General features: G+C 58.1%; 2 protein-coding genes across 8 annotated transcripts; both read left to right on the forward strand.

Moving 5' to 3' along the window:
* The first annotated feature begins 3639 nt into the window (after positions 1-3639).
* Positions 3640-12906, forward strand: SLC11A1 (solute carrier family 11 member 1). Of its 4 annotated transcripts, XM_021702881.2 has the most exons (15): positions 3640-3711; positions 4499-4626; positions 5476-5598; positions 5898-6017; positions 6796-6902; positions 7349-7419; positions 7755-7822; positions 7993-8148; positions 8805-8963; positions 10046-10135; positions 10266-10385; positions 11033-11182; positions 11618-11691; positions 12094-12247; positions 12391-12906. In XM_021702881.2, exons 1-15 carry the CDS (start codon positions 3705-3707, stop codon positions 12499-12501), a joined length of 1638 nt encoding a protein of 545 aa, XP_021558556.1. In that variant the 5' UTR covers positions 3640-3704; the 3' UTR covers positions 12502-12906. The 4 variants fall into 4 exon arrangements, with proteins under 4 accessions (XP_021558556.1, XP_021558557.1, XP_021558559.1 ...); XM_021702882.2 differs by lacking the exon at positions 10266-10385; XM_021702884.2 differs by lacking the exon at positions 7993-8148.
* A 4471-nt stretch (positions 12907-17377) lies between these two features.
* CTDSP1 (CTD small phosphatase 1) lies at positions 17378-23220 on the forward strand. 4 transcript variants are annotated; one of them, XM_021702796.2, is made up of 7 exons: positions 17397-17605; positions 19042-19190; positions 19600-19704; positions 19815-19871; positions 20500-20592; positions 20716-20901; positions 21504-23220. In XM_021702796.2, the coding sequence occupies exons 1-7, from the start codon at positions 17539-17541 to the stop codon at positions 21630-21632; spliced, it is 786 nt and encodes a 261-aa protein (XP_021558471.1). In that variant the 5' UTR covers positions 17397-17538; the 3' UTR covers positions 21633-23220. The 4 variants fall into 4 exon arrangements, with proteins under 4 accessions (XP_044769338.1, XP_044769337.1, XP_021558471.1 ...); XM_021702797.2 differs by having other exon boundaries at positions 19603-19704; XM_044913403.1 differs by lacking the exon at positions 21504-23220 and having other exon boundaries at positions 17378-17605; positions 19603-19704; positions 20716-21271.
* The last annotated feature ends 371 nt before the right edge of the window (positions 23221-23591 follow it).

Genomic DNA, 23591 nt, shown 5'->3' on the forward strand with positions numbered 1-23591 from the left:
GGGACTCCAGGATCATGACCTGAGCCGAAGGCAGTCACTTAACCAACTGAGCCACCCAGGCGCCCAGTTCTATACAATTTTACCACGTGTGTAGGTTTGTGGATCCAGCACCAAGGTCAAAATACTTGAACAGCTCCAACACCAAAAGGATCTTTCAAGTTACCCTTCCATAGTCACACCCACCTCCCTCTCCACCCTCCACCGATACCCGCTGGTGGTCACTACTCTGACATTCACTTCCAAAACTTTGTCATTGCAAAAATGTTCTGTAAATGGAACAATACAGTATGTAACCTCCTGAGATAGACTTTTTTCACTCAGCATAATTTCCCAGGAGATTCATCCAAATCATTGTGTGTATCGATAGTTTGTTTCTTTTACCGAGGAGTTGTAATCCATGGTCTGTACAGCCCAGTTAGTGTAACCATTCTCCTGTTGAAGGACATCTCGGCTAATTCTAGTTTTTGACTATTACAAATAAAGCTGCAACTTGCATACAGATTTTTGTGTGAACATACGTTTTAGTTTCTCTGGGATAAATGCCCGGGAGTATATTCTCTGGTGTAGATATACTACAGTTTGCTTAACCATTCATCTAGTAAAGGACAATGTGGGTTGCTTCCAATTTGGGCTATTATGAATAAAGCTGCTATAAAAAATTGGGTGCAGTGTTTGGGTGAATATGAACTATTTCTCTGGGAAAAAATGCCTAGGAGTGCAGTTGCTAGATCATATGGTAGTTGCATCTTTAGTTTTTTTAAGAAATTCCCAAACTATTTCCAGCGCAGCTGTGCCATTTTACCCTCCAGCCATACAGGCTTGTATGTCCACCTGCACGTACAAGGTGAGCTTTCATGGAGTCCAATTTCTCTCAAAATAGATGACAGACTTAAAAGTAAATATAAGGGGCACCTGGGTGGCTCAGATGGTTAAGCGTCTGCCTTCGGCTCAGGTCATGATCCCAGGGTCCTGGGATCGAGCCCCACATCGGGCTCCTGGCTCAGCGGGGGGTCTGCTTCTCCCTCTTCCTCTGCTTCTCCCACTGCTCATGCTCTCTCTATATATATATCTCTGTGTTTCAAGTGAATAAATAAAATCTTAAAAAAAAAAAAAGTAAATATAAAACGAGTGATCTAGTTATATATATATATATATAATTTATAAAAATATAAAACTAGATCACTGATCAGGCACCCCTGATCAGTCATTAATTAATTACACTTACTGAGTCCAGGTAAAACTCCACAAAAGATGCGAAGAGGAAGACTTCTGTCTTAGGGTTCGCCAGAGAAACAGAACCAATAGAAAATACAGACAGATAGATAGGTAGATACTAAGGAACTGTTCACATGAGTATGGAGGCTGAGGAGTCCCAAGGTCTGCAAGCTGGAGCCCCAGGAGAGTTGATGGTACGTGTAATTCCGGTCTGAGTCTGAAGGCCTAAGAAGCAGGAGAGACAATGATCTAAGTTCCAGTCCCAGCCAAGCCTGAAGGCAAGAGAAGACCAATATCTCAGTTCAAAGATAGGCAGAGAGGGGCACTTGGGTGGCTCAGTCGTTAAGCGTCTGCCTTTAGCTCAGGTCATGATCCCAGGGTCCTGAGATCGAGCCCCACATCGGGCTCCCTGCTCCGCAGGGAGCCTGCTTCTCCCTCTCCCACTCCCCCTGCTTGTGTTCCCTCTTGCTGTGTCTCTCTCTGTCAAATAAATAAATAAAATCTTAAAAAAAAAAAAAGATAGGCAGAGAGAGTGAACTCTCCCTTACTCAGCCCTTTGTTCTGTTCAATTGGTTGGATGAGGCCCACCCTCATTAGGGAGAGAAATCTGCTGTACTCAGCGTGTGGATTCCAATGTTAATCTCCAAAAATACCCTCCTTCACCAACACACCCTGAATATTTGACCAAGTATCTGGGCACACTGTGACCCTGCCAAATTGACAATAAAATTAATCATCACAACATCCTACCCCAGCCGACCCCACATGAGCCCAAGGCAGTGATTGGGAAATTTGAGACAGTGTCAGCACGCTGAACAACTGGATTGCACAGTGACAAACCATGATGTTCCTCTCTCCCTTATGACCTATCATTCACTCTTCTTCCCGCACCACCTCCTCTCCAGTCCCTCCAACCTCCCCCATCCATGAGGAGCCAGGAAATTGGTTGCCAGCTCCCCCCATCCAGATCCCAAGCTTTGGCTAAAGTGTTTGACTCAACATGGGGATACATCATATCCCTGTTCAGAGCTGGGCCCCAGAGCTTGCACCTGTTTTTCCTGGATCCTGAGGTTTCAGACCTTGGCGTTGGAAACCCCAAAGATTGGTTTTGAATCTTCCTGGCAGAAAAGGAAGGCCACAGGATAGAGGACGAGAGTGGGCACGGGAAGAAGACCCTAAGGGAGGGAAGCAGTGGGGGCACAGGACAGACAAGGAGAAGCAATCAGGAACTGAAAGAGTCTTACCCCCCATTTATCCAGATACAGACCGATAACCCTCAAGTGGAAGCTAGCCTAAAGGAATATTTTGTTTAAATTATACAATATTTTCAATTTTTTTGAGCCTAAGATTCAAGAGGCATATGTTGCATAAAACTCAATATCTTCCTGGGCACCTGGGTGGCTCAGATGGTTAAGCATCTGCCTTAAGCTCAGGTCATGATCCCAGGGTCCTGGGATCGAGCCCCTCATGGGGCTCCCTGCTCAGCGGGGAGCCTGCTTCTCCTTCTGTCTCTGTCTCTGTCTCTTATGAATAAATAAATAAAATCTTAAAAAAAAAAACAGAACAAAACTCAACATCTTCCAATATCCTTGACAGATCAGAAGACATGGTGACAGTGGGCACACATTCCCACATGACAACTGGCTAGAACTCTGTAGGCACTGCCCCCTTTGGACAGAGTATGTGTCCTTTGTTTTGCTACAGTCTCCACCACTCCCTGTTACCCACTGATACTGAGGCTTGGCATCATTCGTCGTTGAACACTGAGCTGACACTGTTATTTTACTCCTCACCTGTCTCCTAGTCTATCTGACCTGCCTGACCTTCTTGGGCACGTACTGTTTTGACCTCTTAGCTAGTCTGAGCCCTTCATGTAACAGAAGAACCAAGTTCAGAGAAAGGGACGGCCTGGTGACAATCTCAAGTGAATCAGTGGCAGAATCAGGACCAGAGTTCCAGTGCCTCATTCTTCGGAAGCTCTCCTTGGCCTGAGTCATCAGGGCTTGTCCCTGTCGCAGTGCCCAAAGGTCTTCTCCTCTGAGGCACTCAGTAGGAAACTGAGGCCTGCTAGCCATCAGGACTCCCATTGCTGGGGACTCCAGACTGAAGAGAAGGGCCTGACTGCTTGTGTGTGGGCATGTGATCTGGACATGAACACCCAAGCAGCAGGAAATGTCTTAAAATCAGAGCTAACTTGGGAGACACAGAATGTACGGCACCTGGAAGGGGGTCAAAAGTGTTGTGGGCCTCGGGCCAGGAGGAAAGAAAGTTCCTGCATTTTGGTCATCGAGACGTTCCGCCAGAGCTGGCCACTTCTGCCTTTGGAAAGTGTTTCGCAATGTATGTGAGGACAGCTGAGATCAGCTGAGGATGGATAGGAGGGCGTGGCCTTGCACATTGATATGCTCCAGCCCTCAGAGAGGGAGCGTGTTTGCTGAGTGGCTGCTAACATCCCACTCACACGAAGAGTGCTTGAGTCTGCCGTTCTCATGACAGGTGAGTAGCCCCTCCAGGGTCAGAGTCCTAAAGGGGGGTTGGGAGGAGGCAAAGGAGCCCTCTGATCCCCCATGGGTATCTTGGTCTCTACCTAATTCCAGACACCAGTCTGGGGTTGGGCTCTTTGCATCCCCAAGTGCATAATGTCCCCTTTGTCTGTTCTCTGTGCATTTGGAGCTCCTGGAGTTCACCTGGCTGGTGGAGGAGGCAGGAGTGAGGCCACGGGGCTTACACATGGGCATCAGTATGCCCTCTTCAGAGTCTAGTGTCCCCCTCTGCATCCTTTGTGGCAGGAGAGATGTGGATTTGGGAATCTTTGTGCCCACATGGAAGGAGAGTTATTCTAGAAGCTGTATTCCCACATGTCTTCTGAAACATTTGGTCGGTCAGGGCGCCTGGGTGGCTCAGTCAGTTAAGCGTCCGACTCTTGATTTCAGCTCAGGTCGTGAGACTGAGCCCTAAGTTGGGCTCCATGCCCAGCGTGGAATCTGCTTGAGATTCTCTCTCCCCCTCCTCCCTCTCTTCCTCCCCCTTGGGCATGCTTGCTCTTTCTCTCAAAAAAAATAATTAATTAATTAACAAATTAATTAATTTAATTAAATCTTGAAACATTTAGTCAAAGGGTGGAGGTGATGGACCCAAGATGGGAGCCAAGGGCTCCTGTTTACTTGGGCCTTAATTTCTCCACTTTGCCAGAAGGCTGTGGGGGAGGAGAACAGAGGGCTTTAGCCTTGGGCCACCAGAAAGAAACCGGTCAGTCACCATGCCTCCTTGGGGCCCTTTGCAGGTGACAAGAACCCTCCAAGTCTAAGCAGGCCCAACTATGGCTCCATCTCCAGCCCACCCAGCTCAGAGCCACAGCAAGAAAGAACAACCTACCTGAGTGAGAAGATCCCCATCCCCGACACAGAACTGGTAGGAATGCTGGAAACTTCCTGGGGTCTTTCAGGACTGACAGCATGCTATCAGATCTCACAGGCTGGGGGAAGGAGGGCTCCAGAAGACCATGGCAAGTTCCTTCCAGCTCTGAGCAGCAGTGACTGGCGGTGGCGACTGCCCTTCTCCTGCTTCCATCCTTAGCACTTGGCTGGGGGGCTCAGGTTTTGTCTAAAAATGATCAAGCGGCTTTCTGAATGAATCCCAGCTTTCTTACAGACAGAAAGGGGCCTGGGGGGAGCTCAGGCTGGAGCCTCAAGGATTTGTTGTAGTACTAAAGGAAAGGACCGGCTCGAGGGCATCGGGAGAAGTGAAGGGAACTGCAAGCTGTTTTCTAGGATGCTGTCGGCCTGAACTTCCAGAATCTTTAGCAGATCCTCAGGCTGCCAGGCCTAGCCCTGGAATGGGGTGGGGAGACCTGAGGCTCAGTGGACTCCAGAGAGGAGGGACCGTGGTTTGAGAAGGAACTGGGGAAGGAGGAGCAGGACCAGAGAGGCTTGACCCCAGAAAAAAAAACCCCCCTGGGCTCTGAGGATCTGCTGAGTCAGGGCAAGCTTCAGGCGGACTGGTCAGTTGTAGGCCGGTTGCCAAATTGAACAGATCCAGAAGGCAGATCCACTATGACTCAGCAGATCCTGTTGCTTCCTCCCACCCCACGCCCTCCACGATCCCCCAGGGGTGGTAGCTCTGGGAATGGGGGGGGAAGGAAGGGGCAGGGCCAGACAGCCTGGGCTGATGAGCCCAGAGGGGGTTCAGCTGGGGGGCAGGCCAAGGCGCATTGCTACCACCCCTCTACCCAGCATCTCCTCGCTTCACTCCCACCCACAGGGCGCATTCAGCCTGAGGAAGCTGTGGGCCTTCACGGGGCCTGGCTTCCTCATGAGCATCGCTTTCCTGGACCCAGGAAACATTGAGTCAGATCTTCAGGCTGGTGCCGTGGCTGGATTCAAAGTGATTGAGTCGGGGCACCCTGGGGAGGGCGGAGACCCCTCAACTTGCCACATTTCCCCAGAGTGGACTGCATGGCTGGTGTTGGGCGGAGCAAGCATCAAGTTCAAATGGGCCTGAAAAGGGTCCTCAGGGCTGCCCTGCCAGAGTGTGTGTGTGGGGGGGTGGGAGTGTTGGTCTTCTCCCTCCATCTCCTCTACTCTCTCCCCAAGGGGTGTGCTCGGTTAGAGGGGTACCAGCGGCAGCTTGGGGTTGTCAGACAGCACCCCCCGCACTGAAGGCCTCCCCCTGCTTCCCCGCAGCTGCTCTGGGTGCTGCTGTGGGCCACCGTGCTGGGCCTGCTCTGTCAGCGGCTTGCTGCCCGGCTGGGCACGGTGACAGGCAAGGACTTGGGCGAGGTCTGCCGCCTCTACTACCCCAAGGTGAGCTTGGAGGGTCTGGACAGGGAGCACCCACCCACAGACCCCAAACCCCAAACAGTTTTACAGCGTCCATGATCAAATAAATACATCATCTCAAGCGGGGCCTCACAAGTCCATTTGATAAATGGGAAGACTGAGGCTCAAACTAATAGTGCACAGACTGAGAGGGACGTTAGAGATCCCTGCTCGTTTTACAGGAGGGGATGTTGAAACCTGGGAAAGTGACTTGCCCAAGGTGCAAAATAGGCAGGCATTGGCTTGAGATGGTCATTGGCTGGGGTGGACACTGGACTTCCCTGCTGTAAGTGTCCGGGCGGGAAAACAGAAACCATGCCACAAGGGATTTCAAAGGTATTTAATGCAGGGATGCAGTCACAAAGGTATTGGAAGGGCTGGAGGAGCAAGGGAAGGGGGTGTTACCCAGAAATCAGAAAGCTGCTGGGCAGCTGCCCAAGAGCCATCATTTGCTGCCAAGCTTCTGGAAGCCCGGCCACCGCTGTCGAAATGGCCACCAATACCAAAGAGCCCAGGCTGCCTGGTGCCCTCGCCAGCACCACTGCCGGGAACACCACTAGAAGTAGGGGGGAAAAATGATCTCTCCCTGCCTTTCCATCTCCCTTAATTGTTTCCTACAAAACCTAAATGGAAGCCAGCGGGCGAGGCCGGCAGGAGTCTCGTGCAGGCTGCCAGCCCAACAAGATAGTGCCAGGTATGGAAAGCCATGGGGCATCAAAGACAACTGGCCCAACGTTGGTGACAAGTCACCTCCTCCCCCCAGGTGCCCCGCACCCTCCTCTGGCTGACCATCGAGCTAGCCATAGTGGGCTCAGACATGCAGGAGGTCATCGGCACGGCCATCGCGTTCAGTCTGCTCTCAGCTGGACGGTACTGCCCCCAGTGGGCCCCAGCTTTCCAGTCCAGGGCCTCATATTTCCCCGAGTCCCTTTCACGCCGCAGTCCCCTCTGACTTAGAGCTGTTGTGCTGTGTTGCCGGCTGGGGGGCATCTGAGAGATGCTGAAATTCTGAGACCCAGAAACGTGAAGTGACTCGTCTAAAGTCACACAGACACCGGTCACCAGGCGGGCTTCGCCAGGCGGCCTGGGGACTGCAGCCCCAGGCTGGTCCCCCACCCAGCTGGGCCCTTCCTTGGGTTTTGTGCCATTTCCCCAGCTCCAACACACTCCCGCTCCCCTCTCCCTTCCCTGCCTGGGGCCACCACGTGGGTCCCTGTTCCCAGGAGGCCATATTCCACAGTCACCTGCCCTGGGGGTGGGAGTTCCAGACCCCTGCACCAGGCTGGGCTGACCCTGGCTGGCCACTCCGGTTTCAGAATCCCACTCTGGGGCGGCGTCCTCATCACCATCGTGGACACCTTCTTCTTCCTCTTCCTTGACAACTACGGTGGGTATGCCCCTCACAGGGGACCGGGTTGGGGGAACAAGTGAGTGTGTATAAACCATGCTCTGCTGTACTGAGAGGAGACAGAGACTCCCAGCCCCCTCCCTCTGGCTGTGTGGCCTTGAGCAAGTTACTTGGACGTGGGTTTCTTCATCTATACCATGGGGATAATAATAGCACAGACGTCACAGGGCTGTGGTGAGGATTCACTGAGGTCATATCTGTGAAGCCCTTGACACGGTGCCTAGAACAAAGTGCCCAAGGTATTAGCCATTAATAATCGCTTACGTTCCAATTGTTGTTGTTGTTGTTGTTGTGATCCTTTGCCTTCCCACTAGGGTTGCGGAAGCTGGAAGCCTTTTTTGGATTGCTTATTACAATTATGGCCTTGACCTTCGGCTACGAGGTGGGAAGCCAAAGCCGCATTACCCTCCGCCAAGGCCATTCCTGGGTGCCCCTTGCAGAGCTGAGGGGGCGGGGGCCGCGGCCTCTGGCCACGCCCCCTAGCGGCCAGGGTCCGGGCGGAGGGTGGGAACGAGGGCCCAGGGCTCGGCCCGACCAGGCGTCTCCCGGCAGTACGTGGTGGCGCGGCCAGCCCAGCTAGCGCTTCTCCAGGGCCTGCTCCTGCCCTCGTGCCCCGGTTGCGGCCGTTCAGAGCTGCTGCAGGCCGTGGGCATCGTCGGCGCCATCATCATGCCTCACAACATCTACCTGCACTCGGCCCTGGTGAAGGTGAGCCGAGGCGAGGGGATGGAGAGATGCCGGCTCCCTTCCGCCCCCGCTCACACCGCCTCCAAGCCGGGAGCCCCGCCCCTTTGGCTCCTGCCTTCCCGATTTTAGGCGGGAAGTGAATCATTCTCTCCTTATCCAATATGTAGTAATAGAGGGTCTACTGTGTTCTGGGAGTCAGGGGTCAGTCATGTAAAGACAGACAAGTCATCTGCCTTTCTGGGGCTTGTATTCTAGTGGGGCAGACAGACCAAGAGCCAGTAAACAGGTAAAGGAAACAAACATAGATTGTGAAAGATGCTTTGAAGGAAGGAAACAGAGAAATATGATAGAGAATGACTAAGCAGGAGCTACTTTAGAAAAGGTAGTCCGGAAAGGCCTTTGTAAGGAGGTAACCTTTGAGACATGAAGGATGGGAAGGAAGATCAGGGGAGAAGATATTCCAAGCAGAGGGAATGGCAAGTGCAAAGGCCCTGAGGCAGAATATAACTGGGCATGCAGGAGGGGTGTCAGCTGACCAAGGCCTGTCCCAAACTGCCACGGGGAGGGCTTTAGAAAGAACTGGGGTTTGAAGGGAACATAGGTAGAAGTGTGAGGATGGAGAATGTTGGGGGAGCCCTGAGGAACTTTGGCTCTTTCCTCCCCTCTGACCTTCTTAGTCTCGAGAGATAGACCGGTCCCGCTGGACGGAAATCCGAGAAGCCAACATGTACTTCCTGATTGAGGCCACCATCGCCCTGTCTGTCTCCTTCTTCATCAATCTCTTTGTTGTAGCCGTGTTTGGGCAGGCCTTCTACCAGCAAACCAACGAGGCTGCGGTGCGTTGTACCTCCCCACACAGCCACAGCCGGCCTCCCCAACCCCCAAGCCCTGCAGGCTCTGCTGGGGACACCAGGCAATGCATCTGAGCCCTTTGAGTGTCCGTCCTGCACTTCCGGCACTGGTAGAGGAGGGTGTCTGTGACCGGGCCTCTGGCTGAGACCCCTTCCCCACTCTGCTGGGGAGTCACGGCTCCCCCCAGGCAACCCACCCCAGGGGCGGCAAGGCACCGACATCCAAAGGAGGTGACTGGGAGGGAGGAGCTGAGTCTCGGTCCTAGGACCCAGCATTCCAGCTGTACCTTGAAGGATGGCCAGGATTTGTCCAGCGAACTGCAGGGAGGGCATTCTGGGAGTAGGTGCCTGCCTGAGCATGAGCACAGAGTTGGGACTGTTCAAGCAGTCCTTTTCTTCTCTGAGTCCTCTCTCCTGATCATCTTCATTGTTAGCAGATAAACCATCATTCATCCAGCAAAGATTTACTGAGTATGTGTTAGGGATCAGGCAGTGCCTTGACCCTGGGGATATAGCAGCCAATGATACAAAGCTCCTCGCTGGCTCTCTGGGATTTGGGACCTGGGCCTCTCTCCTTCCTGAGTGGGTCTCTGTCACGCGGCTCTAACAACTGCTAGCCAGGTGTGGGTGCTTTCTGAATGCCAAGCACTGCAGGGGGAGGACTGGCCATGCCTCCGGGGACTTAGGCACTGCCACTGCCTTGCTCTGTGGCCTTAAATACCAGGCAGTCTCAGGGCTGTGGTAAGTGGGTCCAGTGTAAAGGAGAGGAGACTATTAGGTCACTGCCAACCAATCGCCCCTTTGTGGTAATGCTAGCCCTTACAAACCCAACAGAGCCCTGGAAACCGGGTTCCTGGGTGAATTCTCCTCAATTTTAGATGTTGGCAACAAATTCACATTACAGAGGAAAAACATTCGTTAGTCAAGCAAAATATATCTAGCCGGATTCAGCCCGCGGGTCACCAGTTTTCCACCCCTAGTCAAGGCCTGGCTGTCTGATTTTCTGAAACTGTGCATCCCCTTGTGTGCATCTTCACATCCCCTTCCTACTGTCCCGGTGTCCACAGTTCAACGTCTGTGCCAACAGCAGCCTCCACGACTACGCCAAGATCTTCCCCAAGAACAACCTTACGGTGGAGGTGGACATTTACCAAGGAGTAAGCACCAGGCAGGGGAGGGCGTGGAAGCTAATAGTCCAGCCCCAGCCGGGCTCTTGGCCACGCCCACCTCAGGGCGGAGCCTGCGCGAGGGGCGGTGCCACAGGTCTAACCGCACCTCGCCCTGCAGGGCGTGATTCTGGGCTGCGTCTTCGGCCCGGCTGCGCTCTACATCTGGGCCGTGGGGCTCCTAGCGGCCGGGCAGAGCTCCACCATGACCGGCACCTACGCGGGACAGTTTGTGATGGAGGTGGGGTCTGGGGCGGGCCGGGAAGGGCCAGGGGTCCCAGGTCAATGGGTACACCACTGGGGGCTCAGATACCAGCCTCATTGCTCCTTAAAGCAGCCCAAAGAGCGCTATTGTAAGCGCCCCCCCGCACCCCACCCCGGTTTAACGATGAGAAAACACGCAGAGAAGTGAGGTTACTGGCTCAAGCCTGCAGATCCACGACTAATAGGAGCCTTTTCCCCAAAAGCTTAGTCTTAAGCAATCAGCTGTGGGGGGAACCCCCCATTTTTCCTCATCCATCCTTTCTCTGCCAACTAGAGTCAGAGCTGCCCGCATTTTATTATTTTTTTTAAAGATTTATTTATTTGAGAGAGCGAGAATGAGAGAGAGAGAGAGTACATGACGGGGGGAGGGTTAGAGGGAGAAGCAGGCTCCTTGCTGAGCAGGGAGCCGGATGCGGGACTCGATCCAGGGACTCCAGGATCATGACCTGAGCCGAAGGCAGTCGCTTAACCAACTGAGCCACCCAGGCGCCCCTGCCCGCATTTTAGAGATGGAAAAATAGGGGGTTCCCCCTGGTGCGAGATGGGCTGAGGGACGATAGAGGATCCCTCCTCTGGAATCCCTAGTCCTGACCCCACCACCAAGGTGCCCACCCCACAACCCAGGGCTTCCTGAAGCTGCGGTGGTCACGCTTTGCCCGCGTGCTCCTCACTCGCTCCTGCGCCATCCTGCCCACCGTGCTCGTGGCCGTCTTCAGGGACCTGAAAGACCTGTCAGGTCTCAACGACCTGCTCAACGTGCTGCAGAGCCTGCTGGTGAGCCCGTGGTGCCTAGCATCTTTGCCCCGGCCGAGCTATACAGGAACCACAGCAATCCTCCATATGGAGCCTGCCCCCCACCCTTAACACTCCTCTAAACACACCTTGCCTTTAGGGCTCACGCACTCCCCAGAGGAACCACTATTGTCCCTATTTCGCAGATTGGAAAACTGATATACACAGTTAAGTGACCAGTGGAGAGCTGGCATTCAAACTCAGGCAGCCTGGGCCCAGAGCCCCCAAATGCTTTCTCCTGCTTAGAAGCCTCACAACTTTGGAAGGCACAGGGTGGAGAACCCAAGGCTCCGAGTGGTTAGGGGACTTGCCCAAGGGCACACAGGCAGAGCAAGACTGGAACCCTGCTCCACTCCTCCCTTCTTGCTGCATTGTGAGGGCAGGGTCCCTCAGCCCCATCCTCCTGCTTCTCCCCAGCTTCCCTTTGCTGTGCTGCCTATCCTTACTTTCACCAGCATGCCAGCCCTCATGCAGGAGTTTGCCAATGGCCGGTGAGTACTCCCCATCCCGAACGCTGGACCTGCAATTCTGCATTTGATCCTCACAACCACCCAGAGGTAGGAATTACCAGTATCCAGAGAAGCTCATAAAGGTTAAGGAACTTGTGCAGGGTCACCCAGCTATCAAGTGTAGGGAACTAGGACTGGAATCTGGGGACGGGAGGCTGTTTCTAGAGCCTTAGCTCCTCACCGTCTCACCTCAAACTCTGCTCTTGCCAAATCCTGCCAGTGTGGAGCCTGGAGGGCCCAGGAAACAGAAGTGGGCAAGGGGTCTGCTCCAGGTCCCACAGCCCGGAGAAGGTGGCTTTGTGTATCCCCTCACTCTCCTCCAGGCTGGCTTGGGGCAGTGGAGAGGAGATGCAGCCCGTCCTGAGCCTCCCTCCTGTCCCCTAGGCTGAGCAAGGCCATCACAACCTCCATTATGGCGCTAGTCTGTGCCATCAACCTCTACTTCGTGGTCATCTACCTGCCCAGTCTCTCCCACCCGGCCTACTTCGTCCTTGTAGCTGTCCTGGCCGTGGTCTACCTGGGTCTCACCACCTATCTGGTACTGTAGGGCCAGAGGGTGCCTTGGGGATGGGGGAGGCAAGGAAAGGAGGCAAAGGATGGAGGGCACTGGGGGAAGGGGGTGCACCGGGGCTTCCTGGGAGGTCTTGTTCTCTCCTGGACTCACGGTCGACCATCTCTCAGGTCTGGACCTGTCTCATTGCCCATGGAGCCACCCCTCTGGCCCACAGCTCCCATCAACACTTCTTGTACGGGCTTCCTGAAGAGGAGGAGAGGAGGAAGATCTCTGGATGAACTCCCACCCAGGGCCTGGCTGGGAGATGGAATGACTGGGGCAGACTGGCCTGCTGGAGTGTGTGGGGGCAGCAAGATGGAGTGGGAGTTTTGGAGGCAGGCCAACCTGGGTTCCATAGGAACCTGCTGTTTCCTAGCTTGGACAAGTGATTAACCTCCAGTCTCAGTGGTCTCATCTGTAGAATGGGGACAACACCAACCTTGAGATGGATATAAAGCACTTTAACACAGTGCCTGACACCTGGGACTTAAAAATAATAGTAACTCCAAAAATATTGAGCACCTATAGGAGTGACCAATGGAGGGACCCAGTTGGGGGCGGGACACAGGTTCCAAACTGGCGCTTAGGATAGTCTGATGAATGCTCAATAAATGCTAGTTCACTTCTCGTCCAAAAGAGCGGGAGAGCAGAAACCGGGAAAGCACGAATCCTCGAACAATTAGAAGCAGGCCTCTACTCGAACGTCGGTTCGCTCCTACTCCGTTAGAGTAGCCTCAGACTTTCTGTTCCACCCGCAACCCACTTTGCAGGCAGTAAAACGGAGGCGCAGTTGTCCCCTCTTCGGGCACCAGGTCGTGGAACCCAAGAGTCCGTGCCTCGGAGGCCCAATTAATTTGCTAGCTCCCCAGGGGACCCGGCGTCCGGGACTCCCACACCGCGCTCTTAACGCTCCCTCCGCTGTGACTCCCAGCTCCCCCTAGGGGCAGGGACGGTCCCGAGTGCCCTCGCTCCCAGCCGCGGCCTCACTCCTCCCGGCCAGGGAGGAGGAGGCGGGCGCTCGAGCCTCGCGCCCTGGGGCTTCAGAATCCGCCCTGGCGAAGGGGCGGGGGGGTGAAGGGGGAGTTGTGTGGGCGGGGGAACCCCTTCGGCCGCTGGGAGCCGCCCGGCACCCCTTCGCCCGGTGCAGGAGTTGCACTTTACAGACGCTCCCTGGGCTGTTTCTAGGCTCCCCCAAGTCCCTCCTCTTGCCTCTTCGGGTCTCCCGGACCCCAGCCTTTGGGCTGCGGAGAGCGGTAGCTAGAAAGGGCCGCCAGGCCTTTCCCGGGGTTGAGCCTGGAGCCGGCCTTGTGCCTGGAAGCACCCCCGTTTGCCCAGGATCTGGAGGGGCAAGCTCCGCGCTCTGGTTGGGGTGCTTGTTTATGAGAAGAATTTCCTCTTTCTTAAAAGGGCAACTATGCGAGTGGGGCCCTTAAGGAGGGACGGGATGGGACAGGTCTGGCCCAACCAGAGAAACGGTTGGGAGAGGGTACAGCACCTGAGCTGAAAGGCCGCTGTAGCCTCTTCTGGGCTTGGCCCTGGAGAGGGTGGGACCCACGCTAGCTGAAGAGGGGAATGGATGGGGGCCGGATACTGGAGAAAGAGGCATCTTCCATACTCCTCTCCAGCTTCCTGGAGGTGTCCCCAGCTGTACCCCGGCACACCCCTCTCCATCAATTCACTATTAATTGGGTGCCATCCCTGTGCTAGAAGTGGGGGAGGGAGGCAAAGTCCCGAATTAAAGACGTCAGCTCTCAAGTTGCTCACACTCCAGTAGGGGGAGCCAGCTACGTTAAGTGACAGCAAATCACTCAACAGTGGGGCGAGGGAACAACCCAAGTGTGTGTCAGGCACACCTGGAAAAGAGTGAAGCCAGGGCCAGAGCAGGTAACTCCTGAACAGGATTTTGAAAGCTGAATGGAGAAGTGGGGAGGGCAGCCAAGAGAGAATGAACCTGCGAGGGGGGGAGTGCCGGGTGAGAGGGGGGGGGGCGGCGGCAGGTGTGTGCAAAACAGAGACATGCGACGTTGTGGGGAGTTCTTGGATCTTGTAGAGCAGGACCGGGGAGCCCAGAGGAAGGAGCAGGCCGGGCATCTGAATAGTTAAGGCGGCCACTGAGAATGTGGGTGCAAGGAAGGCAGGGAGGAGAAGGAACCAAAGGATCCACTACGGGGCTACCCTGGGCCTGGGCAAGGGGTTAGCAATGAGGTCAGGCCAAGGTCAGTCATTTCTGGGCAGGAAGCCCTTACAAGGGGCTGCCCTCCACTCCCCTAGTAGCTCTGGTTCTTCCTAGAGGGAGGGAGCGGGGAGGGGGCCTGGCACCTGGATTCTCCCCAAGGGTCTGAGGAAGACACCCTCCCTTTCTGCCCTGAGCCCCCCCCCCCTTTCACTTGCCTGGGTTGGGCTCCTAGCAAGCCCCTTTGGCAGATGAGGAAGCTGAGGTGCTGAATGGAGGAGACTTGTCCACAGTTGCTAGTCAGAACCCAGCGGAGTCCTGGGGTTTCTGGACTCACAGCCCGCCTGATCTGATCCTCCTGGGGTGCAGGAAAAAAACCTGTGGGTAAGGTGACCTCCAGCTGCTGGGGCAGTGCAGTTATGGGGTAGCAGCTGGGTGTGGACACTGCCCACCCCCCCCCAGGGAGGAAGCCCAAAGAACCCCCGAGACCCTACAGAAACTTCCGCCGGCTTCTGCGGAGGGGGGGGGGGGGGGCGGCTGCTGACTCCCTGGTAACCACCCCTCCCTGGGGGAAGGTCCCCCTCTAAGGCCTTGGAGCCTGGGAAGGTCTCCCAGGGGAAGAGGCCTTGGAGGGGGCTGACGTTAGGGATGCGAGGCGAGGGGGATGGGGCCGGGGGTGGGCAGCGACCCTCCCCGATGCCCTATCCATTCGGTCAGCTACTCTGACTCCCAAGGGGACAGCCGGGCCAGGTTTCAGCCTTCAGAGAGGGAGAAAGGAAAGGAGAGGAAGGTGAGCCGCCCTGCTCAGGCTAGGGGTGAGTCCAGGGTTCATTCAGTCCTCCCCCACACATTTCCTTCTGGGGTCAGTGCAAGCTGGGCATCCGGAGATAAAGCTGACACCCCGCCCCGGGCCTCAACTGAAGGGGGGGGGTCTCGATTTGGTGGCCAGAACCCCACCTCTAACCTCGCCAGAAGGCTGGGTCAAGTCGCTTCACTTCTCGGAGTTCAGTTTCCTTATCTGTAAAATGGGAAAAGAAGGGGGTCGTTCTGAGGAGTGAACGAGATTAGGGGGCGCAGCCAGAGCAGGACGCAGACGAATCGCTAGCTACACATCGGCGATTATTAGGATTAAATGCAACGCTGGCGGCGATGTGAGCGCCGAAGGGCAGGAGGACGGCCGCGGGGTCCGGCCTGGGGCTGGAGTGGGGGGTTGGAGGGTGGGGGTGGAGGGAGTCCCATCCAGCCCCGGGCCGCCTCCTCTCTTCTCCGTCGCACGGCAAGCAGCTGGCGCGCCTTCGGGCCGGCGCCACTCTCCCGCCCTGCAGCCCCGGCGCTGGGCCTCTCCCCTCCCCGGGGCCTCTCTCCTCCCCGGGTCCCCCTCCAACCCACCCCGCCCCGGGCCTGGAGGACGTGCGCCGCGCTCGCACCAGGCGGCTGGACGGGACAGGACGCGCCCGCTCCGCCCCGCCACCGAGGCCCCGCGGGGGAAGGAAGTGCTGAGGCGTGTTTGTCAGGGCTTGGCGTTATTATTATTTTTTAAACTGTGAACACAAAATAGTAAGGAGAATGGAAAGAACTTCCGAAACAGGAGAAACAAAACAGAACAAAACACCCGCAGACCTCGCGGCGCATAACACGGGAGCTTCCCTCGAGAAGAATCCGCGTGGAAACGCGGGCCCCGCGCCAGCTCGTGTCTCCGTACATCCCAAGTGCAACGGGTGTTTAAAATCGTACAAACAGGGATGCCTGGGTGGCTCGGGCGGTTAAGCGTCTGCCTTCGGCTCAGGTCATGGTCCCAAGGTCCTGGGTTCCCTCCTCAGCGGGGAGCCTGCTTCTCCCTCTCCCACTCCCCCTGCTTGTGTTCCCTCTCTCTCTGTTTCTGACAGATAAATGAAGAAAATCTTTAAAAATAAAAATAAAAAAATAAAATCGTACAAACAGCTGATGTCTGTGGCCGCCCCCACCGTCAGAAATCTGGCCCGCAGGGATTAAGCGCCCACTGCGTGCGGACACCGCATGAACCCCCCGCCCCAAAAATTACAGCGTGCCCGGCGTGGGGAGTAGAGAAAGGGTCTAGGAAGGCCTCTTGGAGCAGGTGGCATGTCGTAGAGGTCCGTGGTATTTGGCTCCGTGAAGGGGCTGGAAGCGCCTTCCGGGCAGAGGGAACAGCGCACACGAAGGCCCTGAGGCACATAGGGGCTTGGTGCCCTGCCGTGGGCGCGGACGTGCGGAGCACCCGATGGGGCAATTGGGCGAGGTCCGCAGGAGGCATTTCGGGGCAGGGGGTTGTAATTTTCACGCCCTACAGATCCGGGTCACCTGGCCCCGAAACAGCGGTGGGTGTTGACGGTCCTGGTCTGGTCAAAAGCACAATTCTGCGGATCTGCACAGACTTTTGGAGCCGGCAGAGCCTTCACTCGCTCAGGACTTCCCTGCGAGGCGGGCCCTGCAACCACTGAAGACCCATTTCGCAGACCAGAGAGCGTTATTCCCGTCTCCCAGATGAGGAAACCAAGAAGCGGCTAGTCTCTGGCGCTCGCGAAGTGCAGAGGTGGAGCCGCGCCGCCTCGGGCACTCCCCGGCGTGGACGCTCGGGGTGGGTGGGGCGGGCCCTGGCCCCGGGCGCTCGGCTGTCTGGAACTGTGGGCCGGGTGCTGGTCCTGCCACGCAGCCGCAGAGGCTCGGCCCCGCGGGCGGGCGGCAGGAAGAGAGGCGACGCCCCCTGGAGCGCGGCAGGAACCCGGCGGGGCCCGCCTCCCGGCCCCAGAGCCGAACCGCGCCGGCCCCAGCGGTGATGAAAGCCGCGGCCGAGTCCAGGTCACGCCGAAGCCGTTGCCCTTTTAAGGGGGAGCCTTGAAACAGCGCCCGGGTTCCATGTTTGCATCCGCCTCGCGGGGAGGAAACTCCATGTTGTAACAAAGTTTCCTCCGCGCCCCCTCCCTCCCCCTCCCCCTTAGAACCTGGCTCCCCTCCCCTCCGAAGCTCGCGGGGATCCCTCCCTCCCACCCCTCCCCTCCCCCCCGCGCCCCGATTCCGGCCCGAGCCGGGGGGGAGGCCGGGCGCCCGGGCCAGAGTCCGGCCGGAGCGGAGCGCGCCCGGCCCCATGGACAGCTCGGCCGTCATTACTCAGATCACCAAGGAGGAGGCGCGGGGCCCGCTACGGGGCAAAGGTACTGGGGCCGCGCGGAGGGGGCTGCAGCCGGGGCGCCGCGGGTTGGGAGGAGGAGGGGGCCGAGACCCTTCCCGGGTCAGTCGCCGCCGCCGCCCCGGGCGCCCGCCACTGCTGAGCTCAAAGCTCCCAGCCGGAGAGGGATCGGGGAGAGAGTTTGAACTCGCCGAGGCTCCGAGACGCGGGGCGGGGCCTGGAGCCACTTAGGCGCTCCCGAGTGCTCGGGGGGGGGAAACTGAGGCAGGGATAGAGAGTGGGTTCCTTCCGGGTCTCCCGGGCTGGCATTGCGCGTTGCCCGACAGTCACCCCCTCCCCCCCATTGGCGCCAATGAGGCTGGGAGATGGGGGGGGTTGAAGAGGGCGCCTTCAGGCCACCCGCTGAGGCTCCGCCCCGGGTCGCGGTCTGGTTGGGTCGCCGGAGGGGGCGCCGAGGTGACAGCGGGCTGGGGAGGGTTGGAACGATCTCCCGCCAACGCACAGCTACTATCCCAACAAACTTCCGCGTCACGCGTAGAAGCATTGAGCCCCTGAGAGGCACAAGAGTGGGGCAGCCACTTCTAAGGGTCGCTAGCGCACCCGCGGGAAGTCCCGTGCATCGGGCTTAGCACCAGGCGCCCCAGCTGCAGGCCCTTGGGCGCCGGGCCCGTGCACACACGCACCGACCCGGTGAGCGGTGCCGCCCGCCTGCCTCGGCCGGGCCCCCGGGGGCTGGAGGGTCTAGGCTGGGCGTCTGCCCCTCCCTGTCCCGGTGTTGACCTCAGAGGCTAGGAAGCCCCTCCGGGTCGGCCCAGCTCTGGCCTGGGCCTAGCTCCGCCCGAAGGCGCGGGGCCCGGTAGAGGGGCGGTGGAGGGTGGGCCCGTCAATCAGGCGGCGGATGCCGGGCTCTAGGTCGGAGGTCTGGGCGGGGCGAGGGCGGAGGAGGCGGGGCCGGCAGATGGCTGCGGGACACCGACTCCAGGCCCCCACTCCCAGCCTCTGCGCCCAGCCTTAGTAAGGACTTTGGACCCACGTGGGCGGAAAGGATGGGAGGAGGGCGGGAGTGGAGAGCAGGGCCCCAGGCCCCAGCCCTCCTCCGTAGGGGCCCCAGCGAGCAGGGGCTACTCAGGTAAGGTGGGTGTCAGGAGGCGTCCGCAGTGGGGCTGATCCCTCAGGAGTGATGAAGGCTGGGAGCAAAGAGAAAGCACTTTCCGTGGGCCCCTTCCAGCCAGCCCACTGCTGGATGAGGGTGGCTTTGTGCCCACACTAGGAGGATTTGTGGGTACCAGAGGGGTGGCCTGGGGTCAAGGCTGTCAGGAGGGTCTGGAGCCACGTTGGTGTATCTCCCTGAACGAAGGGGGCATGGCCAGACCCTCTCAGCACAGGAGCTCGCACCTGGGTACATAGGCACGACTCTGCAGCCTAGTGTGCACACCCCCACTTCGGGCCTCCCTGCTTCAGGTGACCAGAAGTCAGCAGCTTCTCAGAAGCCCCGGAGCCGGGGCATCCTCCACTCGCTTTTCTGCTGCGTCTGCCGGGACGATGGGGAGGCCCTGCCTGCGCACAGTGGGGCACCCCTGTTGGTGGAGGAGAACGGAGCTGTCCCCAAGGTGCGTGCTGGCCAGGTGGGAGCTGCGGGGGCGGGCATCTGGGCATGACCAGTCTGCAGGTCCTGTAAGATAGGGAAGGCCCCCTCCCAAACCCTGCACCCTCCCTCCCAGGCCTTCCCAGCCTGGCCCTGAATGCCCCAAGACTGCCACCCATGTGAGGGCCCTTCAGCCAAGGGAAGTCTGGATTTCTCCTATAAGATGGAAGCTTTTCTCTCCCTTGGCTTCCCAGGTGGGGAAGTGCAGCCTGCCCCAGGCCCCAGTTGGCAGGGGGCAAAGCTGGGAAGGCGGTGGTCTTTCCCTGCCACCCCTGTGTCTCCCCAGGTAGAGGGCTGGGGGAGGGAAGACCCATGTAGGAGAAATGACGGGGCCTTAGGAGAGGTGCCCCCAACTACCTCACCCATCCCTGCAGCAGACCCCAGTCCAGTGCCTGCTCCCAGAAGCCAAGGCCCAGGACGTGGACAAGATCTGTGTGGTCATCGACCTGGACGAGACCCTGGTGCACAGCTCCTTCAAGGTGGGCCCTGCCCAGCAGCCCTCAGCCCCGGGTCTCTGAGGGGGCCTGCCCTGGACTGGGGGGGGTGGTCTCTGCGGGCCCCGCGCCAGCAGCTCCTTTTCCCCCCACAGCCAGTGAACAACGCCGACTTCATCATCCCTGTGGAGATTGATGGGGTGGTCCACCAGGTGAGGGGCTGGGTGTGGGGGGGAGGCGGCGGGCTTGGCATCTGCCTTCCAGACCCCAGGCTCCTCTCACCAATCCTGAGCACCCCAGGTGGGACTTTGATAGAGATGGAATGTAAGGCCCCTGAGGGTGTGAGACTTGCATCCAAGGTCACACAGACCCTCAGGGACTTGGCCCAACTCCAAGGCCTGCAGGGAGTGGGGTTCCTCCTCGGCACCCCCTTGCCCCACCTTGCCCGGGACCCAGTTCAAGTAATTCAGGATAGGTTGTGTGCTGTCCAGCCTGTTCTCCATTACTTGGCTCGGGGGCCGGTGCCCTGCAGCCTTGGGGTGAGGGGGCTGCCCCCAGGCCCCTCCATTTGCCTAAGGCCAGGGTGGGGGAGGGACAGGGGATTAGTGATTCCCCATGAGGTAGGACCTGAAGCTAGAAGTTGGAGGCTCATTTTGATCCCCTTCTGGAAGGACAGTTGGAACGGCCGGCTGGCCCAGTGGAGCCCGCAGGCCCTGGGACCAGCCTCCCTCCTGTGCCCTCTCCTCTGCTCCCCCCTCCTCCCCCTCCTCAGCCGCCCCGCCCCTCCCCTCCCTGCCCAGGCCTGTGGGCCAGCAGTCCCCTCACTGGCCCACCCCCTAGGTCTATGTGCTGAAGAGGCCCCACGTGGATGAGTTCCTGCAGCGAATGGGCGAGCTCTTTGAGTGCGTGCTGTTCACCGCCAGCCTTGCCAAGGTGAGCCCCCCCAACCCTCTGAAGGGCTCCTGGGGCCACTTGCCTCCCCTCCGTCTCCATCCTGCAGCTGGATGGACCTCTGGGTCACCTTCGGCCCCAGATGACCCGTGGTCCACTCTGTAGTATGCAGACCCAGTAGCTGATCTGCTGGACAAGTGGGGGGCCTTCCGGGCGCGCCTGTTTCGGGAGTCCTGTGTCTTCCACCGGGGGAATTACGTGAAGGACCTGAGCCGGCTGGGCCGAGACCTGCGGCGGGTGCTCATCCTAGACAACTCGCCTGCCTCCTACGTCTTCCATCCAGACAACGCCGTGAGTGCCGGGCAGGACCGGGTTGAGGGCCGAGAGCCAAGAAAAGGGTCTAGCCACTGGAGCCTCCTTGGCCTCCCCACTGCCATGCTGGGTGGTGTCCGGGGCCTGGTGCCCTCCCGGTCCTCCTCCTGGCCCTCAGTGGCCTTTGCCTGCCACTCCCTAGCCTCATCCACCCGCTGCTGCGTTTCATACCTTACTGATCAATCGAGCGGATCCCCGTGCTTGTAGGGGGAGGGCGCCCACCAGGGGCGGAGGGCCCTGTTGCATACTGGAGCAGTTTCAATTTCTCAGACTGCCAGTTGTGCCCTATTTGTGGGTCACAAAAATAATGTAGGGGGTCCTAGTTGGAGTTTTGAACAACAAAATAGAATAGAAGATATTGGAGTGCTTTGCACACAATAAGGCTAAGTATTTTATAAAACTGGCACTTTATTGTATGTGTAAATATGATTTACGGTGGGTTGCTGTCAAAAATGTCTGAAAACCGTGGGTCAGGGGCTTCCGGGGGGTGGCCCACCAAGCAGTGGGTGCTCAGGGCTGGTCTGGACATCCCACGCTCAGAGCCACCTGCCCTCCTCACTGCCCCGCATCCATCCGCCCAGGTACCAGTGGCCTCCTGGTTTGACAACATGAGCGACACGGAGCTTCACGACCTGCTGCCCTTCTTCGAGCAGCTCAGCCGCGTGGATGACGTGTACTCAGTGCTCAGGCAGCCTCGGCCTGGCAGCTAGTGAGGCGCCCTGGGGCCAGGAGCTGCCCCTGACCAAGGCCCACATCCCTCACACGTGGACTTTGCCTTAAGAAAACCCAGCGGCCACTGCTACCACCTCAGCGTCATGGGGAAGTGGGCCCTCCCCACCTGCCTGGCCAGGCTGTGAACGGGGCAGTAGGCTGCGCCAAGGGCGATGAGCCTCCGGGTCCGTGTGTCAGTGCCTTAGAATCTCCTCCTCCTTCTTGGGGGATCTGTGGGGCCCTGTGTGCCGCTCCCCCTTTCTCTCTCTCTCTGCTGCCATGTTTCTTTGCTGCCAAATTGGGCCCCTTGGCCCTTTCTGGTTCTACTTCGGGGAGGGGCAGGGTTCCTGCCGTCCCGTGCCTTGGGCCCCCAGCCTGGGAACGGTGGACACCCAAGTGCCTTGCGTAGAGCCCTTTTCCCTGCCCTGTTTTCCCAGGGCCGTGATCGGGTCAGCTCTGGCCTGGAACGGTCTCCAGATGGCTGCAGTCTAGGCTGGAGCGGGAGGAAACAATCTCCCACCTCCTCCCTTGGGACTGATAGAGCCCCCACCAGTCTCTGCCTGGGAGGGCAGGGAGAGCAGAAGATCTGTTACCACTTGTGAAGGGAGCGGCGTGTGTCCTCTGGGACCCCAGAGTCCAGCTTCTCTAGGCTCATGAGCAGCCAAAGGCTGCTCCCCACACCAAGCCCTGACCCCTCACATCTGCCTTGACCACCCCAAGGCCCTGGGGCTTGGCTCCCCCAGCTCCTAGTGTGGGGGTGGAGGCAGGACCCCTTTGTGGTGCCATATAAATATGTATATGTGTATATAGATTTTTAGGGAAAGGGGAGAGGGAAGGTTCGGGGTAGAGAGAGACCCCCTCCTTCACCCCTTTCCTGGACCCATATGTTGTGGGGAGGGAGGGAAAGGATTTTTACATTTTTTAAACTGCTATTTTCTGAATGAAACAGGCTGGGCCAAGGGGCCCCAAGCCCTGTCTTCTGTCCCTCACACCCTCTTTGCTCCAGTTACTCATTCATTCATTCAAAACACATTAGCACCTTCTCTGTGCCCAGCGCTGTGCTAGGCCCACCAGCTGAGTGTCTAGGGGTCTCTGCACCCGATCCGGGGCCTCCCCCACCCACTCCGTACTTCACCGGTGCCTTTAGGGGAGCTGTAGGAGGTGGGACCCTTCTTGCGGGGCTTGGGGGTCTCCAGGAAGCCTGACCAAGCTGTCCCCCCCCCCCCCCCCCCCCGTGCCAACCCACCCCCTGTCGCCCTCTGCCTCACCCCCTGCTGGCTAGGGGCAGCTCTCAAGACATCCTGCCTTCCAGCTCTGACTTCTTTATCTGGAACCCCTTCCCCAAAATGCTGAGAGTCTGGAGGTCAAGGCCTTGGGCTCTCCCCAGGGCTTAACGGTTAAGGGGACCCACATACCAGTGCCAAGGGGGGATGTCAAATGGAGATACCATTGCCCCTCCGCCCCCGAGAACTGGGGGTGGGAGGGAGGATAAGGTTGGCCTGAATAGGGTGACCTTCCCATTTAAGTGCCTTCTCTGACTGAGAGCCCCACAGTATGCCAAGAACTAAAGAGAACGCCAGACCCCCATGCTGCCTCTGTGGTCATTGGGGGGACGCTGAAGCGGGGAGCGGTTGTGTGTCCCATGAGGCCACACCCCCCAGTAAATCCTTTGCGGGGGAGCGTGAAAGGAGCGGCTGTCCTAGGGCCCCGGGGCTTCAAGCGTGCAAGTGCGAGGTCGACGCCCCCCGGTGAGCGACCCCGCGTGCACCGCTGTACTATTTAATTATTCTGCTTCTCATAGCCTCAGTTACCTGACCTGCAAAATGGAGAAACGCCCTCTGCAGAGTTGATTAAATGCCTGCACGCCGAGGGCTCGCTAGTAGTAGCTGTAAAGTAAAGCTGGGCTGCGTCCCTAGGGGAGGCCCCTGGAAGGTATTTGCAGGCGGGAGGGGTGTGGC

Source organism: Neomonachus schauinslandi, chromosome 3, assembly GCF_002201575.2.
Source record: "Neomonachus schauinslandi chromosome 3, ASM220157v2, whole genome shotgun sequence".
Taxonomy (NCBI): Eukaryota; Metazoa; Chordata; class Mammalia; order Carnivora; family Phocidae; genus Neomonachus; species Neomonachus schauinslandi.

What these genes read in the sequence shown, in the direction of transcription:
- SLC11A1 (XM_021702881.2), top strand. An exon ending in CCTCTTCCTTGACAACTACG is followed by an intron (nt 7,420 to 7,754) that starts GTGGGTATGCCC and finishes CCTTCCCACTAG; the next exon opens with GGTTGCGGAAGCTGGAAGCC. An exon ending in CGGGACAGTTTGTGATGGAG is followed by an intron (nt 10,386 to 11,032) that starts GTGGGGTCTGGG and finishes CCCACAACCCAG; the next exon opens with GGCTTCCTGAAGCTGCGGTG.
- CTDSP1 (XM_044913402.1), top strand. Translation starts at nt 17,539, where the DNA reads ATGGACAGCTCGGCCGTCATTACTCAGATCACCAAGGAGGAGGCGCGG. An exon ending in TGGTGCACAGCTCCTTCAAG is followed by an intron (nt 19,705 to 19,814) that starts GTGGGCCCTGCC and finishes TTCCCCCCACAG; the next exon opens with CCAGTGAACAACGCCGACTT. An exon ending in TTGATGGGGTGGTCCACCAG is followed by an intron (nt 19,872 to 20,499) that starts GTGAGGGGCTGG and finishes CCCACCCCCTAG; the next exon opens with GTCTATGTGCTGAAGAGGCC.